This window comes from Armigeres subalbatus, chromosome 1 (assembly GCF_024139115.2).
Source record: "Armigeres subalbatus isolate Guangzhou_Male chromosome 1, GZ_Asu_2, whole genome shotgun sequence".
NCBI lineage: Eukaryota > Metazoa > Arthropoda > Insecta > Diptera > Culicidae > Armigeres > Armigeres subalbatus.
Window position 1 is genome coordinate 83,343,507 of NC_085139.1, and position 20,008 is coordinate 83,363,514.

Genomic DNA, 20,008 nt, shown 5'->3' on the forward strand with positions numbered 1-20,008 from the left:
TAGGGTGTGTGAGAAGAAGTATAGTTAAATTATCGATCAACTTAGTGTAACTTCTGTACCCCATAGCCGATTTCAACCAAATTTGGAACACACATCCTTTTTCTTAAAAAAAAAGATATCCACTAGGCCACATGGAGATAATCTAACCAAAAAACGGAAAACCAAATCGACCACGTTCTAATCGACGGTAAATTCTTCTCCGACATCACGAACGACCGCACTTACCGTAGTGCGAATATTGAATCCGATCACTACCTCGTTGCAGTATGCCTGCGCTGAAAACTCTCGACGGTGTACAACACGCGTCGAAGTCGGACGCCCCGGCTTAACATTGGGCGGCTACAAGACGGTAGACTAGCCCAAGAATACGCGCAGCAGCTGGAAGCGGCACTCCTAACAGAAGAGCAGCTAGGCGCAGCATCTCTTAAAGATGGCTGGAGAGATATTCGATCCGGCATTGGTAGCACCGCAATCGCTGCACTTCCCGAGCAGCACAAGCCAGACTAAAATGGTTGCAGCAACTTGATAGTGACCAAATCTAGTCGCATATCCGTTGCAGTAATCTATGTGGGACATGTGTGCTACTTGGGTTGTCACGGTGCCCCCGGATCAGAGAAACGACTGGTATGACGGCGAATGTGAGCAGTTAGTAGAAAAGAAGAATGCAGCATGGGCGAGATTGCTGCAACACCGCACGAGGGCGAACGGGGCACGATATAAACGGGCGCGGAACAGACAAAACTCGATTTTCCGGAGGAAAAAGCGCCAGCAAGAAGATCGAGACCATGAAGAGACGGAGCAACTGTACCGCGCTAATAACACACGAAAGTTCTATGAGAAGTTAAACCGTTCACGTAAGAGCCACGTGCCACAGCCTGATATGTGTAAGGCCATAAACGGGAACCTTCTTATGAACGAGCGTGAGGTGATCCAAAGGTGGCGGCAGCACTACGAAGAACACCTGAATGGCGATGTGGCAGACGAATATGGCGGTATGGTGATGGACCTGAGAGAACGCGCGCAGGACATGCGACTTCCACCTCCGGTTCTCCAGGAAATCCAGGAGGAGATTGGCCGGCTGAAGAACAACAAAGCCCCTGGGGTTGACCAACTACCAGGAGAGCTATTTAAACACAGTGGTGAGGCACTGGCTAGAGCGCTGCACTGGGTCATCACCACGATTTGTGAGGAGGAAGTTTTGCCGCAGGAGTGGATGAAAGGTGTCGTTCGTCCCATCTACAATTGGTTTGTAGCAACTACCGCGCAATCACATTGCTGAACGCCGCCTACAAGGTACTCTCCCAAATTGTATGCCGTCGACGAGCACCAATTGCAGGGGAGTTCGTGGGGCAGTACCAGGCGGGTTTTATAGGCGAACGCTCCACCACGGACCAGGTGTTCGCCATTCGCTGAGTACTGCAGAAATGCCGCGAATACAACGTGCCCACACATCATCTATTCATCGACTTCAAAGCCACATATGATATAATCGATCGGGACCAGCTATGGCAGCTAATGCGCGAACACGGATTTCCGGATAAACTGGCACGGTTGATCAAAGCGACGATGGATCGGGTGATGTGCGTAGTTCGAGTTGTGCATATCGCCCATCACTATTAAAGCTGTTCCCAGCTCATGTGTGTTGCCGCAGCTCTGGTAGATGGTATGATTACCTCTAAACGTTCGCACCATTGATCCCTTCCAACAAACCTCCTGCGCTACGATGCCGAATTCACGGTCCTTGAGCACATCGGCGAGTATGCGTGTGCTCCCGATGAAGTTGAGAGATTTGCAGTTCCACGAACCGAGTATCCAATCGCTAGTCCCTTTTCGTCGCAGTGGTTTTCGCCGATGGTTCCGGTCCGTACTCTCTTGATGATTGTTCCTTCCGTGAGTTTTTTTTTTGCCTGGCTTGCAGGGCCTGACACCAAACCCCCTAAATTTCCGGAAGACCATTCCTCCTTATTTCCGGTGGACCATGGTGCACAGTTTCACTTAGAGTCCCTCGCTGGCACTCGGACGATGATCAGAAGGAGAAGGCAGAGATGATCAGAAGGAGAAGACAGAGAAGGAGAACAGACGCTGTTGTGAGCCGATCCTGACATGGAGAACAGACGCTCAATAAGAAACCTCCAGAGAGGAGCAAACCCCCCCTTCCCTGTCAGCATACGACCATAGTTCCCACCGGGATTGGTTACCCGATCTTCCCTAAGGTTGCTCGTATCCCGGCCAGCACCGCGGGGAGGTAGGGATAGGAGTTGCTGGATAAGAGGCTAAGGGCCGCGAGATGGGGTCTATTTTATTCCTTCAGGTACGCGAAGTACCAATGGTAGGCTTTACCCAGCATTTGCCGTGCCTTCATGACTTTCTAAGGCATTTAAAAAAATGTTTCAAAAAAAGGGCTGGGGCAAAACGCCCGAATGGTGGTCTTAAATGACTCAATTGCATGTAAAATTATGGTGAACGCATGGTTTTTTGTTTATTCTATTGTTAATTCTTAATCTTATGGATGTGGTGGAAAAATATCAAATCGTTAAATTTGAGTGAATTTGAAGGTCTTTTGAATTTTTTTTACAATGGTGCTCAATGATGGATAACTAATTATGAATTGTAATGGTAATATTCGTTCATAAATGTACTACAACAGATTGTATGAGTGGTTTTATGAGTGAGGCCATTTTGCCCCAGGGGTGCATTTTGAACCGTTCTCCCCTGTCCTTCTCCAGGCTGCTCGCTCTTGGGCCGCCAGTCTCCTCGCACGCCGGCCGCACGCGCATTTTCCTAGGTTGCACACTAGCGAGTGTGGGGTCTACCCGTGAGCCGCCGTCCTCTTCCAGTTTCGCTACTAAACATGACTTTTGCTGGTCTTCCGGCATAGCCACTACATGTCCATCCCACTGTAATCTACCGTATTTTATCAGCCTGCCGATGCCTGCATTTTTGTACACTTGGTACAACTCGTGATTCTGCCTGCATACACTTGATTTTGTTAAACTGACAGATCATTGTTTACTGGGAAAACTTTCTATAAAGACTTTAATGTGTGAATATTTTTTGGCGTCGAATTTGTGAATTTTTCAGGTGAACCATTTCGTTTTCATTTTTAGGGGTTTTTCTTAGCCGTGCGGTAAGATGGGCAGCTACAAAGCAAGACCATGCTGAGGGCGGCTTGGTTCGATTCCCGGTCCGCTCATGATATACAGGGTTAACTTTATTGATTACAAGAAAGCAGCTTTTCCGCGCGCACGAGCTATTTCGTTCGAGATGCCGCGAAGAGCAGACGTCGTCGTCAGCATCAGCAGCGCTCTGATTAAATTTTCTTGTCTGAATAACTAGCGATTGGCTACCATCAGTGAAAGCAGCTCTTAAGCCATAATTTGAGGCGAGGTGAATTTCGATCATAGTACAAATTAATCACTTGGTGGTGGCAGATAGTGATATTGCTCCCGGCGGCAACTTGCTGCTGTCGCCAGGCGATTCTAATTTGCACTTTAAACAAAATTTGTCTCGGCTAAATATCCGCTTCCACAAAATTGTAATCTTTAGAATCGATTTATTTTCAATACCTATCCAATCACAAACTACAACAAAACCAAATAAATATCTTGAGAAAATTTCACTTGGCTACCACCATGCGAATAAATATTTGTAGCATCTCTCTCCGACGCGCGTTCGTGATTCTGCTACGGACGGCAATTTTCTGGCGTCTTGAAGCGATTAATTTGCACTTTGAACAAATTTCTTCACACGCAACAACCTTGTATAAAGTGGTGGACCTGAATAGAACCACTTGATTGGACCTGCAACAAAACCAGATCCAGAACCACGTGAGAAAATCTCACTGGGTGCGGCTGACACCGACGATAGCCACTCGATAGTTTGATAAAGGCTCTACTAACGTTCAAAATCTTACATGATTTCATGGCGGTCCATAATTTTAGATTCTAATTTGACACCTAGTATCTTCGGGTAAGACGTTGTTCAACGTCAAAAGCAGAATTTCACTTTATTTATTAAACGTACGCTTTATTATTTCGAGCACTGACAAACTAAAAGGGCCTAATCAGACGTCGAATAAATGTGCAGCAATTCTGGTAAGGTATTATGTTTATTATAACTATTTTTTTATATGTGCATACTGTCTGTCATTCTGTCATCAGAATATTTGTAAAATAATTACATAAATCTTCAAAACATATTTTTTGTATTGCATTTCTAGATCAAACGACCAATGAAAAGTGCGAGTATGAATAAACCTATTGAGTATTGAACAGCTCCGCACCCACTTCTGCTGAAGAACCCTTTCCGATTGTCCTTATCATTAGGATCACGTACCCCACATGTACGATAGGACAATGTCTTCTTCCGTTTTGGATTCACATATCCCGGAACGAAAACAGAAGGGTTGTCGAGCCTTCCACTAGCCAAAAGTCGTGAAAAGTCTTGCTCTATTTGGAACGCGCTGGGGCCCTTAAAATGAATGATCATTTGAACGCACGCATCGTTGTGCAGCGTCTTAATGCTTCGGGAATCGATCGCCAACATCCACTCGGGGAGTCCCATCACTGCTCGAACATCTTCCAGAAATTGCGTCACCACAAATCGCGGTGGTTTTTTAAGATTGATGTACTTAACGATGTCGTGATCGGGTTCAATCTTTGCGCAAGCGAAACGATCCCGGGAGAAGTCGGGCCCGAAAATGACGATCGCTCTTCCAAGCGCACTCACCGTGCCTTCCAGAGGAAAATTACTATCGGCGAACACCATCCGACGACCGCCGATGTCGATGGGGCCCAATCGAGTGGATACATCACCCACGTAGCATCGTAAGGGGTTATCCGGACCGCATTCTTGGCGATACAAATCTTGCTGAAAAGGATAAACATCGTTTATTTTTTTAGAAAATTTTAAGAGCTATTTTTGGTCTTACATTTAACGGATCTGCCAGCTGCGTGTAGTACGGGTTCCACACGTATCCTGCCGCAACACAACGCGTCTCTACTTGTTTAACCGTGGCATCTACCCCAACCGGATTCACCCAAATGTGCCAATTGTGATTGGATGTCATGTTTCGATCGTGTTTCCCTGGATATCTGAGGTTCACTTCGATAATTGTGTCACTCTGACTGCCATCATTTCCAATAAGCTGCGTCATTCGGATGAAGCCGTAGGCATACCCGGCCGGGTGATGGAATGATGCTATGGCTCGAATCTCCCGCGCTTCACTAGGGCTGTAACCTCGTTCAAGCGTGCTGCACGCCCAGCGACGATTTTTCTCCTTCTTGTGAACCACAATCGAGCGTCCGATGATACTTTCATATCCGTAAAGCGGTAGCCGTGTGTCGTTGTAGGCCTGTTCGTACATGGAGACACCGTCCAGGGTGCCGAACTTTCCGCTAAGATCACCTAATTCGTATTCATCGGTGCTTCCCTGTGCTGGTGGTGGCGAAAGCTTTGGGTTTATGGACCGTGGGTTCCAATGACCGTAGACGGTAGAATCTTCACACGGAAACTGCAGATCGCCTTCAACTGGAGCCTTGAATTATGAACATTTAGTTGAAACAATTGTCAAAGAGCATGATTTAAAATACTCACAATATGCACGTGGTAGCCACTGTTTTCCACCAATCCCTTGAAATCCACTTCGACATTTGTCATGTCGTATTCCGATTGTTGCAACATCTCCAGCTTTCCTTTAATTGTCAATGGATCTCCGTTGGAATACCAGTCCCGTGCGACCACTTTTCTGCGGTGGTAGCCCCCAATTCTAAATAAAGTTTAACGTTAGTCAAATTATCAGAAAAAACAAAAAAATACATACATCGAACAAGCCAGCCGTTCTCCCCTAGCTTTGGGTCCATGATCATCGTAAATCACAATTGATCGCCCAATGATACTCGCGAATCCGCTCAACGGAAGATTCTGATCGACGAACATCTTTCGACTGACTCGCTCGGCTTCGGCTTTTCGACCTGCAATTCCCAGCATCCCCAATCGATTTGAAAGATCTCCTAGCCGACAAAGCTCGGGTGAAGAGGAAGTACATCGTTGCTCCCAATCTGACATTCCTACCGAAACCTTTTGCGGGTTGAAGATTCCGCCCGAGCTAACACATCGATTCTGCCAATCGTAAAAGTCCTTCCCCGGAGGATGGTCCGTAATGGTCCACCGGTGTTCGGCTGTGTTGTTAACATTTGAACCATCGGCGTGGATTAGGTACTCGAAGATCACGGCCGTGTCACTCCAGAACTCATCCTTCACCTGTCTGAACAGTATTCTTCCAACGATGGGATATCGGAACAGAACCTGAGCCGTGATGATGGGAATTTGGTAAGGGCGGCTGATTTCGTAGAGTGTCACGGGCCCGCATGCCCAAGGGGTATGTGTGATGTTGTTTGGATCGGTGCGGTTAAAGCGTTGAACGCTGAAACTTCGGAAAATCACGCTGTGCCTTCCCTGCAGCGGAAGGAAAGCATCCCAGAAAAATCCACTGAGTTCAGCGCTGGTTCCCGGGAGAAACATTCGATGGGTTTCTCTTTTGTTGCGATTGGTGAGCTTGCCGGTGAGGTCACCGACCGGATATTGATCCTGTGTTCCAAATCCGGGCGGCGGAATGCTTTGGGGTTCGATATTGACTGGGTTGAAAACCGGTCCGGATGTTAAACAGAATGAATCCTTGTTGGCCGAGTAGGACTGGAGAGGTAACTGGTTGATCTTAAAACTAGCGACATCTTTGGCATAGTTGACGTTATCCTCGAGGTTGTTGGTAACTGAAGCGAAAGAGGCATTGACCCAGGTTGGTTCAAAGCGTGATCGTTGGAAGAATCGAATTTCCCCGCGCATTCCCTGGCCGTTGACCAAGGCTCGGGCAGACTTTGCCTTAAGATGGCGAATCTTTGAACAAGCGAGGAACGTGTCAGGGTGAACAGGATCGAAGATAACTACGTAGAGTTTCCGAGACGGTCCATAGAGATCGCTAGGCAGCAGAACCAAGTCCCGATCATTAAACAACTGAGGAATCTTACTCTTTTGAGAGTTTGTAGTAATTTTTAGATTGCCAAGGCGTACATCGATGTCACCAATTGCTTTGCCAGCTCCTTGAACCTGTGGGTCAAACACCAACTGGAGTTTATTGCAGTTCTCCTCTGCATTGTCATTCTCTAATATGTCCGTCACATATATTTTCCACGAATGCTCAGTAAAAGGTGGATTGTTTAGTTTTCTAAAAAAAGTTAACTGCTAAATATGTACAAATAAGATTAAAAATGCGTTACCTGGACTGTTCCCTAATATGGAAGAGATTTGAATAGATCAACGTATCCGAATGGTGCGTCTCTTTGGCAGCCAACCATCGGAAATAGATCGATCCCGTTATGGGGCTACTGAATCTCGCCTCTGCAATATGATCCTGCGAACCATCCCGGGTCGTGATCGTAGCACAAACTCTGAACCCATTATTCGGATCGAACAGCATCAGCGACTTACCCCACAGGCCCTTTTCGCCCGTCAGTGGAATATCGTTCAACCATGACACAGATTCGTTCCCGGGCAACGTCAAAAAACCCAAGTCATCGTCGAACGACCACAACTGTTCTCCAAGTTGTTTCACGTCACACCTTTCGCGACCATCGACGATCGTGTAGTCCACCGGCAGCTGATACACGCCCCAGCTCCACGCTTGATCGGGGTATTGAAGCGTTGTTTCCAAATCCGAACTTATCTGGACCTGCCAGTCCGAGAATTGTGAGAATGAGATCTCGCCATGCAGGCCAAACTGTGAGATGTATGCAACCAAATTGACCGCCGCAGCTGAAGAGAGGAAGGTTTCAATCAATATCAATACAATCGATATAACATGCATGCGCAAAGTTGCACAATCTATAATTTATTTAATTTATCCACCATAGTTTGAAATCGAACATTTCGTTACTGAATCAACTAAATCAGAACTTGTTTCCTGTCATTAAGCCGATCATTGATACTGGGAATGGTTTCGACGTATGTCGTGGTGATGTAAACCGATGACTGTTGGTCTACCTTTCAAAATTAGTAACTGTGTAAAAAATCTACGGCTTGTTAAGTAGAATTTAATTTGACCGAAGAACTTATTAGAATGTAAAATACTCCAAATGTACAAATTGAAGACGATAGATTTTGTTACACAAAAGTAGTGTTTCGCCCCAGTGTTAAGCGCGGGGAAAACCTTTCCCCGACACTTAGATGATTAGGCGATCGTCTATCGATCAAAACAGAAACAATCTAAGATCTTAGATGGAAAGATTATAAGGTCAAAAGATTTCAATCACTTAAACGAATGTTGCTCTCTTAGCCGCAACGTGGCAGATAAAAGCCACCAGGAAATTGAAACGATTGGTTGAGCAAAATGACCACCACTCACTGTAGGCTCACCTTGATCAAGTACCGTAACGATGATGACGATCGCCAAAACTCCAGCCGTGTGACTCATGGATCGCATTCTCGCACCGTTTTTGTCGATATTTTTCGCGGATTTCGTACGATTCACATCGCATTCCGAACGGTGAAAAATATTATGATATCGATGCCAGTGTTGCACAACATATTATGTCTTTTGCTCTCTATCAGTGCAGTTTTGCCCGTGTCTGCACGGCTGGCACAGCAAGTGGAAATGCGAGTATGAGTCACTTTCTTCAGGTGTTGCTCTACAATGGTACGCACCGAGCAAACCATCGACGCCTCGATCAGTGCTGATCGCGTGTTTTGCTGCGACGACCGGTTCAATCCACCGCTCACTTTAAACTGACTGGACTGGTGCTGAGAGCGTGAGCATTGCAGTGCCTTGCTTAGAAGTGGGCTTCGACTTGCAGTAACTGTTGGGTCTTGTTGAGGTCTCTGATCTGGCTCTCCGGTGCTGGAGTATATGTTCTCGTAGCAGATTTGTTTTGATTCTCTCTTTCGAAGCACGATGATAGCGTGGATAGTCGTTCGAAGTGCATGCAAAACTATGGAACCAATACAAATTTAAATATAATAAACAGAATAATCCACTTAACGGTGATGTCGTCTTTTTTTAAATACAGTAGGCATAGACCTATATCCTTATTAGAGTGCAGCGCCAAGGTCATTTTTTCATATCAGTGGTATTTCGAAACTATTCTGGGTCCCAAACCCGTTTGGTTGCTTCCTCGGTTTCCGCAACGCGCTTTAATATTGCACAGAAATTAGTATGAGAAAACGTATATTTTTGCATTTTTACATCCAGAGATTTCAGTTCATCATAAACCAAGTAGCACATTGCTTTGAAGTTTAACCCAAAGGATGCCGGCCACGAATAAAAGTTAAAACGCTTCGAAGATTGATTGTTCAAACCATTTGCAAGAAATCGTTTATTCTGCCAGCACTGCCGAACTAACCAATTATTGCTATATTGGACCAATTATTGAACTGAGTGTTATTTCAAAATTATTGATCTTATAGGGCTTTGATGCTGATGGGAGTTATTCGGAATGATTTCACAAAGTAAAAATTCCGACAAGAAGAACGATGGGTTTTGCCCTCCGATAACCATAGGTTGTCCGGTAGTGCTGGCAGAAAAATTGATTTCTTGCATATCTGCCGTAATCTGAAAAAGTAACGTAGACGCCATTTTCCAAAAATGGTGTTAACGAGTGGCACTCATGGAGTTCTTTAACAGAAAAATGGAAAACACGCATGTTGTAATTTGGCGCTTAACCCACTTTCTCAGATTACGGCAGATATGGTTTGAACGATCATTTTTCGAAGAGTAATAACATTTTTGTAAACCTTCCAGCTACGTACCTTCTTCGGAAAAGTCTTTCGGCATCTTTCAGACTATATACTAATATGTGTCACGCAATTGTCGATAAATTGAAGCCGCTAAGAGCGAAAATGTAAAAAAGTACGTTTTTCTATACTAATCTTTATATAAATTTGAAACTCGATGCGGAAAACGAGGACGCAACCAATCGAGCCCATATTTTGCACAGTCGATGGGGATCCCGAAACAATTCACAAAAAAATGATCTCACTTGATTGGATGAATTTTACATACAACATACATACAAACACGCACATACAGACATCATCTCTCTTTGGGCAGCAGGGACTATATCCAAGGGCTTAACGACCCCTCCCCACGGCCTCTGCGAGTTAGGGGGCCTGCCTAGAACGGGGTGGGGCTTGGTAGCGAGCTCTGTTAAACCTCCACAAAAAGCTGCATGTGTCCGCAAGCAGGCCCAATCAAAGCGACCGTGTGCCGCTCAAAGCGCACAGGAGCCCAAGGAGTGCCAATTGGCACATCAGGATCAATGCCAGCGAGATCCTGATTATGGCATTCTGGCCGCGTGTTTACAGACCTTGTTTTGGATATCGTAATTTGCGAAAGCGAGGGCTGGCAGTCTGAAATACGACTCTCTTAGTAGAGCCGGGCGACACTGACTCGAAACGGCGAGTGGGCTAGTGGCTAGAATTACAGGATCGTGGCCTGTGATAGGTTTTTAAAAAAGTCTTTAACCTTTATTCACTTTACAATTAACACTTTTTATTCAAACATTCGTAAACACTAATTAATTATAATCAAGTACACGGTTCGATGTCCAGCGGGTAACAGAGAGAGCGTCGATTGGCGCTGATCGGTTTTATAATGTTAAACTGCTTACCAGGCGAATTCCTCAGTGGCCTGATTGATTACGCTGACCTCAGTATCCGGTATTGGTGATTGTGTGGATGTAACTCCTCCGGGGGGTGAAGAATGGCCGTCCTCGGGCATAATTACTGGTTTTTGTGGTTCCGGCGTCTGTTGAACTACTTTCTGATGGGGTAAACGAATTTTTAGGACCAACTTCCTTTTCTTGATGCAGATGAATATTATAATTCCGATTGTAATTATTGACGTGGTTGACAATCCACTTATTATACTGATAATCCATGAATGTTGTTCGTTTTGTTTGAGGCTAATTAGTTCCATCATTTCCCTGTTTCGTATGGTATTGTTATGAACTGTTGATATATCTTGATGTTCCATAATCCTGAGTCTGATTTTCAGATTTGCAAAAGCTCCATCTATCTTCTGGCTATCATTATAAATGATCTCTTTGCTTGTAAATTTTTGATCATTTATCTCCAACGTACAATTTTTGAAAGAAATGAGGTAGTTTCCCGAAAGGATTCTGTCGTGTGGGCCGCAATCCGATGAGATTTTAAGGTTTAAGCCATTATTGATTAGCAATTTGTTGTCTGTTATCATCATGATTTGTGTATCTGTCCTGCGAGTTGCATTGCAGCTGCTTTCTGTGCCTTTTAGAATGGGTGATAGACATTGGTCGTCTAATGGTATGATATCGGCTAGCTTTTGTATAAAATCTGATGGGTGATTCGTTTGAAAAAGTTTTCTTCGAATTTAACGATGTGTTGCGTTGATTGTAGCATAGATGCATTATTGTTGATAAGAGGGAATATCTCGATGATCTCAGCTTTTGTTGTTTGTAGTCGTGGTGTTTGTAGGATGTAGTAGAGTATGTCACCTTTTATAGCAATTTTAGGGGTGACATAATTAAGAGCTTGTTCTGGAAAATCCAACTGTATACCTTGTTCTTTAAGAAGCGACTCAATAAGAAGTATCTCTTTAAGTGTCATTAATTTACTGCTGGGAAGAGAAATTTTGGTCCTCAGAATTGTGTCTTGGATTTCCACTAAAACGTTGTTCAGCGTGTCTATATACAGGACCAAGGATATCGTGTCGTATTCCTGTAGTAAGATTTTATTCTCCATATTTTGTTGGTCGATTAGCTTGTTCACTGCGATTGTGACGTAATTGATTCTTTCGTTTACCATTTTGTTGAAGATGTATTGTCGGTTGTTCTGCTTGATAAGTTCATTCATTGTTGTATTGATTAACCGTAGGTCGTCAGCGTCTGGTGTCCCCGCGAGCCATTTCCATGCTGTTCCGATGCTATCCAGCTGCGTTTTCTCCTCGCGTTAAAGGTTTGATTTGTCTTAAGTTATTAATAAGATTTCTTGATTTCTCTGTTGCTAATTGTGCTAACGGTAATGAGCTATCCAGTTGTCTAGTTATTTTCATAAGTAATAATACGTTTGTTTCTAATGATGACATATTGATTGGGTGGATAATTTTGTCAAAGCCATTTTGTATTTTACAATCATTCAATTTGAGCATGAGTATTGGGTCGTTATGTAAAAATTGTATTGTTAAATCCTGCGTGCATCCGGGTTTTCTCAGCATTAGTAATAGTAAAAGGATCTACAATTAGATTTTAAGTGGAAAACAAGTTATTATGGGTGTAATATTTGTTGATAGTGCTATGTGTAAGTTCTGATCAATTAATTTTTTTTCTTTAATCTATTAATTTTGTTCTTATGTCTTTTTGTTCCTAACCTGTTCTTAAATGTTTTTTCATTGACGTTATTCACTTTTGTTTTTACTGCCCTAGCTTGTGTTTTACGTCTAGTTGTCTGTTTAACAAATACTTCCTGATTTTCATTCAATCGTGGGGGATCTTCCTTGTTTTTATTCTGTTTGGTTTGTTTAAGTTGGGCTTTTTCGAGGTTTGTAATGGTATCCAAAAATATTTTTTGAGCTTGATCTATTAACTGTTCCGGATTATTAACATTGTTTCGGTTAAATATGATTTCATTTGGTTTGAATTTGGTTGAAGAATGAACACTGTCGTTATATAATGCTACTGCAACTCTAACGATTGATCTAGTTTGCATGCCTCTGAATTTATATTTATTACAATTAAATATTTCTGTTATTGTACAATGGGTTCTTTCAATTTGACCGTTGCTTTCCGAAGAAGAAGCAAATTCTATTTTTGAACCGAGTTGTTCTAGAAAAGTTTTCAATTGAATAGATCTAAAGGTTGGTTCGTGATCTGTTATAATAATTCTGGGTATTCCAAAACTGGTGAAGTATTTACCGAGAGCTTTCTGTATTTGTGTCAGATTTTTTGATTTAATATAGAACATCTGTAGATGTTTCGAGAACGAGTCTATGAGAGATAGGAAACTTATGTTGTTTATTATATATATGTCCATATGGATACGGTCGAATGGTTTCTCCGTTATAGGCCTAGGAGAAAGTTTAATGTTATACGGCTTTCGCTCGTATTTATGTGTGTTGCACTGATCACAAGTGTTAATGAATTTACTGATAAGCTTATTCATGCAGGGGAAAAAGTATGCACGTTTGAGCTGTGCTTCTACTTCTGTAATTCCTCTGTGGGCTCTATCGTGTTCTTTAGATATTATTATGTTCTGCCTATCTACATTTGCCACATCTTCGACCCTGTTTTGTGTCATTACAAAGTGACCATTCTGAGAGAAGTGGGCCTTGAAGGAATCTTGAATTGTTTGTATCAAATTCTCTGGAGCCATGATGGCAGTTTGTTTGCCGTTATGGTAAGTCTTTATGAAGTTTGTAACGTCATCGAAAGTATATTGGGGTTGGACTACAGTTATTCTATGAAAATGTGGGAAAGGATTTTCTTGAAGGATACTAGTGAAATTGGCAACTCTAAATATTAATTGATTTTTGAAATTATTGATAGGTCGTTCTGTAAAATGAATGAAATGATCTGCAGATTCATCAGCAGAGTGGACAGTGTCGAGATCATTACCTTCTTCCATTGGTGAAGCATTGCCCTCGTCGTCGTTTTCCGTTTGTTCTTCATTGCTTCTGTTGGTACCATCTTCATCGGGGCGTCTGTCCTGATCGTCTTCTTCTGAATCTAAAAGAGGAGAGCTATTAATATCGATTGTTTCGCAATTCAATTCTTGTGGTTTCCTGCTGAGTGCATCAGCGACCACATTAGTTTTTCCTTCCCTATATTTCACTTCGTAGTCAAAGTTTTCAAGTTCAAGCCGCCATCTCAAAATTTTAGAGTTTTTGAAAGATGACTTAATAAAAGTTAAAGGTTTATGGTCTGTGATTAATACGAACTTATTCCCGTGAAGGTAAGATCTGTATTTATCGACTGCCCAAATTATGGCAAGCGCCTCTTTCTCGGTGGTTGAGTAATTTAATTCGGTTTGGTTAAGTGTTCGACTCCCAAATGCAATAGGCCTTTCAATGCCATTTTGTATTTGCGAAAGTACGACTCCCAGTGCAAAGTTGCTTGCATCTATTGTTAAGATAAATGGTAGATCGTAATCTGGATATGCCAATATTTGATCTGAGGCAATAATTTTCTTAAGTTCGTGGAATGCTTTCTGATATTCTATGTTCGAAGTATCTACAACTGCTTCTTTCTTTAAATATTTTGATAGGGGCTTAGTTATCTTAGCGTAATCCCTTATGAACCTACGGTAATAACCGGCTAGTCCTAAAAACTGTTTAATTTCTTTCGGTGTTTTCGGTAAATTCCAGTCCAAAATTTTTATTATCTTTTCAGGGTTTGGCTTAGTTCCTTCTGGTGTTATGATATGTCCTAAGAACTCAGTTTCCTTTTTCAAAAATTCACATTTGTCCAGTTGGATTTTTAGATTGAATTCTGATAATCTTTTCAGAACTTTATCCAAATTTTCTAAATGGTTGTCTAAATTAAACCCTATGATGATTATGTCGTCCAAGTAAACAAAACAGATTTTTCCAATATAATCACCTAAAATGTTATTCATCGCTCTCTGGAATGTTGCGGGAGCGTTCTTTAAGCCGAAGGGCATTCTTGTAAATTCGAAATGACCCAAAGCTGTCGTCCTATGGCTTGGATCCATTTCAATTTGGTGGAAACCAGATTTTAGATCCAATGTCGTGAAGTATGTTGATTTCCCTAAACTGTCAAGGATTTCTTGCGTTTGTGGGATAGGATGCTTGTCGTCGGTGTTTGTTTCGTTAAGTTTGCGGTAATCTATAACTACCCTAACTTTTCGAGTTCCTGAAGCATCCGTTTTCTTGGGGACAACCCAAATAGGGGATGAGTAGGGGCTTTCTGAATGTTTTATGATTCCATTCTCAAGCATTTCCTTAATCTGTTCTTCGATATCTTTCTTAAAATGGTGAGGATATCTGTAGGATTTGGAATAAGTTGGTTCCTCATCCTTTGTTAAAATTCTGTGTTTAACTGCCGTAGTGGCAGACAGTTTCTCTTTGTTTTTTAGTAAAACGTACTGGTTTTTAAGCAAAACTTCAAAAAGCTTATCTTTTTCTAGTTTGGACAAGTGTTGTGTTCGAATGAGGTGTTCAATTTTATTTTTATCAATTTTTTCGTTCTGTTGAATTGGGATGGGTGTCAGTAATTCAAAGTTATTAACAGTAATATCGACTGTTGTGTCTAATTTTGGAGGTTTTCTAGATGTTGTCAGAACCCGAATTGTGGAGGACTTTTTGTTTGATTGATATATTCCCGGTTCGATAACTATGTTGTCGGATAATTTTTGAAAAGTTGGAACAAACCAATTGCCGTTTCTAGTAGTCTTGATTTCTAAATTGTGGTTGACTATCTTGGTGGAAAGGAAGTATTTTTTGAAGGGTATTGATTTTCGGTTGATTATTATTGTTCCATTCTCAAAGTCAATGGAAGCTCTATTACGGGCCAAAAATTCTGATCCTAAGATTCCGTCAAAAAATGTGTGAAATTTCAGTTCGTAAAACGTTTGTGGTGGAATGTGGGTGTCTTTGAATAGCAATTTTCCTTTATGATTTACGTGGTGTTTTCCTGCAATGTTATTAACGCATGAGTTTTTAATATCTTTTCGTTCTGTAAGGATTCCGGGTTTAATAATGTTTTTATTAGCTCCAGTATCTAATAAAAATTTCAACTGTGATTTTTCGTTACAGTCGAGAGTTAAATAAGGCAAGTAGTTCAAGTCTCGGCTTCTTGATTCCTTACCAAAGAAAAATTTATCGCTACTACATCTTCGTCATCTGATTGAGAGTCGCTTGATTCCGGATCGCATTCATTATTATTTAAGTAATTTCTTCGTAATGTAAGTCTGCTTTTCTGGGATGGGTCCAACTCCATGTTCTCGCTTGCTGTAGTGTTTTGTGTTCGTTTTGGACTGTTAAAAGGTTTTTCCTTAGGGGTTTCTTCGAATTGTTTTGTCTGACTATTATTTTGGGGTTTAAACTTGTTATTTGTTGGGAATCTTTTCTCTGCGATTTCTGTTCTAGTTGTTGTTAGTTGAGTGGACTTAAATTTACATAGAAATGCATACGCATCTTCTATGTCTTTGGGGCGAGCAGCTTGAACATGCCCGAAGTATGGTTCGCGTAAGCCAGAGATAAAGGCTGCTAAAGCAAATTCGTTTATGAATGTATTTATGGCGTTCCAGCTATCTTTATATATTGGGTTTTGCTTTGAAAGGTTTTTCATGTTTTGGACGAAATCTTTGGTCCTCTGATAATATTTGTGAACAGATGTAGTCTCGTTCATTCGATTTTGCCACATTTGACACATGTAAGTAGATAACTCCTGCCTATCCCCGATCGCGTTTGTTAAAATTTCGGCAACATCTTCAAAGTCTTGAGGGTTTCCGGCTAGGCACAATATGTCCTTCGCTTTACCCTCAATTTTATTTAGCACTGCTCTAACGTACATTTTGTACTGGTTTGCAGTAACGTGTGGTTGTAACTCGTCTAAAGTGTCTTTCGCAGTTACAAGCCATGCTGATAGCTGTTTCCTATTGCCATCGTATGTTTGTAAACCTTTAATGGGATCTGGGATCCTAAACAGATTTTCGAATGCACCTGTTGATGCTGGTTGTGGTCTTTGTATATCAGAAGAACCACCTGCAGATGCAGCGTCAACTTGATTCGTTAAGTGATTAATTTGTTGATCTTGTTGTTGTTGGTGTGATTGAATACCTTTCACGCATTCCATGATTGCGCTAAGCTGTGCAGTAATTTGATCCATATCGTGAATTTCTATTTCTACCGGTGTAAGGCTGAGAAGACTGAGTGTTGGTAGTTGGTCTTTTAATGGTATATGAGAATATTCCTCAGATGCTTCAGAGTCAGTATCTTCCTCTGATTCCGAGATATTATATTTAATAAAGAGGTTTCTGGCTTTTTTCAAAGCAGATGTTTCTTTTGAATAATTTTTAAATTTCGGCATTCACTTGCATGTGATTTATAGCCGGTGAGTTTGTATAAAAAGGTATTTTGGAATTTTAAAATGTCTATCTTGTAGTGCACTTTAACTGCTCAGAAGACCTATCTTGTAGTATCTTTTGAGGACGTAAGCAACGTTCGAAGTTTGTTGTATACGATTTTCTACCCGTAGAGTCTATCTAGTAGTGCTCCGCGAGGACGTAAGCAATATTCATTCAATTCACTGTTCGCAAAAAATACCTGGCGCGTCTATCTGGTAGTGCGCTGCCTTTGAAAAATGTGAAGTAAGTAGAAAGGAAAATGAAATAAATTACTTACGGTTTACCCTGGGCGCACTCGGCAAAACGACTTAGTCGCCCTGGTGGTTGTAGGTTCCGTCGTCTGGTGGTGGTGAAGAGCGGCGATGATCGCAAATCGTCCGTCCTTTGGTTGTCGGGTGGAGATGGTTGAACCGGATCACACTATGTGAGATTTATTAATTTCTCACAAGCACTGTTATTCACTTCACTAAGCACCAAACGCCGTCGGCTGCGCCAATTACAGGATCGTGGCCTGTGATAGGTTTTTAAAAAAGTCTTTAACCTTTATTCACTTTACAATTAACACTTTTTATTCAAACATTCGTAAACACTAATTAATTATAATCAAGTACACGGTTCGATGTCCAGCGGGTAACAGAGAGAGCGTCGATTGGCGCTGATCGGTTTTATAATGTTAAACTGCTTACCAGGCGAATTCCTCAGTGGCCTGATTGATTACGCTGACCTCAGTATCCGGTATTGGTGATTGTGTGGATGTAACTCTAGGCTGTCGTCCGTCCCCTAAAACTGTAGCGGGCCTTGTAGGACGCTGTTCAATCCTGCCACCAAGCTTTCCCTTCTGGGTAGGAGTAGGCTCAGATGCCCTTTCCTGACTTGCGCTGATCTGGCTCTGAACGCGTAAGTGTCAACCCTTGCATGGCCTCCCATGGGATCATTAAAGGTGACTACTCCATAAAAGGTGACTAGGATTCGACGGCAGCCATAAGGGGACCCATTTAGAATGACTGAAGCAAAACAAAATAATTCCTTTGACAATGCGTTAAGCATGAAGATGGTAGACCCCTTTGCCAATGGGGTTTGGTGAGGTCTCCTCCCAAGAAGGCGGAGAGCGGAGTGACGGAGGCTGCAACTAACAGTACCGAAGTCTCCCCAGCAGTGACAGGGTATAGCCCTATCAGCACGCTCGGCGGGCCACTATCCGGGATGCGGGCGGTCGCCGAGCAACTCGATGATATCATCGAGTTCGCGAACGCAAGGCAGAACATCAGTAAGGAACTGAAACAGAGCCTTCAGATGCTCCGCCAGACTGTTCGAGTCGCAATACAAGAACAGGGGTGACATTGCGCATCTCGAATCGAATCACTCGATTCGTACGTTTTTGAATTCGTTTCGAAAAAAATTCGGCATTATGTATTTCGTTCGACTTCATTCAGTCGCAGTACAAGATTTCGAATGGTGCTGTACTAGCTCAATCGAGTGTGTTCTGTCAAACGAAATATAAACAGAGAGAATGAGAGATAGCTGTCTCCGTGTTTAGTATGCCGCCCGCTGGAGAGACAACCATCAGCGCATGGCGAATGTGAGTAAACAGAGAGAATAATAGTAATGTCATCTGCGTGTAGCGTGTTGCCTGTTGGACAGGCATTCTTCAGGGCATGAATTGGCAGTTAACCCTTAAAAGACTGGGACGACACTTCGACCATACTTTTGGTCATAACTTATGATGCCGTGGGCCGATTTTCGGAATTTATATAGTTTTACAAAGGGGAATAGCAGCACTTTCAAATGCTGTTACGAAATTCCGATTCGTAGATTCCCGTCCGGAGGAATAACCGGAAATGTAGGGGACACCTCGCATATTTCCATGTATCGAAGATCAAATTTTAATTGTAGTCAATAGTATTCTAATAAAAATAGCTCAAATCGACAATTATATTAATATATGATTGCCAGGAATCGATAACTGTGTATCAATAGACTTATATTGACAACTACGTCCACTATTCCGGGACCGGACACACCGGTATGTGGTTCCGGTGGACCAAATCAAAATTCCAGAGAATCATATCATGCGACACATCAAATTACACTGCCGCGACGAGATACGGCCAACGAAAGTGTAATCGGACCGTTTTGGTCACATGTGACCACTCTGGCACAGGTTCCAGTACGCCACTATCCGGTTCCGGAGGACCAAATCAAAATTTCAGAGAACCATACCATGCGACACATCAAATTACACTGCCGCAACGAGATATGACCAACGAAAGTGTAATCGGACCGTTTTGGACACATGTGACCACTCTGGCACAGGTTCCGGTACGCCACTATCCGGTTCCAGAGGACCAAATCAGAATTCCAGAGAACCATGCCATGCGACACATCAAATTACACTGCCGCGACGAGATATGGCCAACGAAAGTGTGATCGGACCGTTTTGGACACATGTGACCACTCTGGCACAGGTTCCGGTAAGCCACTATCCGGTTCCAGAGGACCAAATCAAAATTTCTGAGAACCATACCATGCGACACATCAAATTACACTGCCACGACGAGATATGGCCAACAAAAGTGTAATCGGACCGTTTTGGACACATGTGACCACTCTGGCACAGGCTCCGGTAAGCCACTATCCGGTTCCAGAGGACCAAATCAAAATTTCTGAGAACCATACCATGCGACACATCAAATTACACTGCCGCGACGAGATATGGCCAACGAAAGTGTTATAGGACCCTTATGGACACATGTGACCACTCTGGCACAGGTTCCGGTACACCACTATCCGGTTCCGCAGGACAAAATTAAAATTTCAGATAACCATTCCATGCGACACATCAAATTACACTGCCGCGACAAGATATGGCCAACGAAAGTGTAATCGAACCGTTTTGGAC

At 42.6% G+C, this 20,008-nt stretch overlaps 1 protein-coding gene across 1 annotated transcript; it reads right to left on the bottom strand.

Moving 5' to 3' along the window:
• Nucleotides 1-4,089: 4,089 nt before the first annotated feature.
• LOC134216338 (uncharacterized) lies at nucleotides 4,090-8,900 on the bottom strand. Its single transcript, XM_062695274.1, has 6 exons — nucleotides 8,410-8,900; nucleotides 7,275-7,809; nucleotides 5,822-7,222; nucleotides 5,596-5,767; nucleotides 4,931-5,536; nucleotides 4,090-4,869 (listed from the first exon to the last, which is right to left on the bottom strand). The coding sequence occupies exons 1-6, from the start codon at nucleotides 8,474-8,476 to the stop codon at nucleotides 4,216-4,218; spliced, it is 3,435 nt and encodes a 1,144-aa protein (XP_062551258.1). The 5' UTR covers nucleotides 8,477-8,900; the 3' UTR covers nucleotides 4,090-4,215.
• Between the last annotated feature and the right edge of the window lie 11,108 nt (nucleotides 8,901-20,008).

Excerpts from the sequence above, each read along its gene's own strand:
- LOC134216338 (XM_062695274.1), bottom strand. The coding sequence starts at position 8,476 with ATGCGATCCATGAGTCACACGGCTGGAGTTTTGGCGATCGTCATCATC. Across the intron at positions 7,810-8,409 it reads CGTTACGGTACTTGATCAAG|CTGCGGCGGTCAATTTGGTT; the intron begins GTGAGCCTACAG and ends TCCTCTCTTCAG. Across the intron at positions 7,223-7,274 it reads CATATTAGGGAACAGTCCAG|AAAACTAAACAATCCACCTT; the intron begins GTAACGCATTTT and ends AACTTTTTTTAG.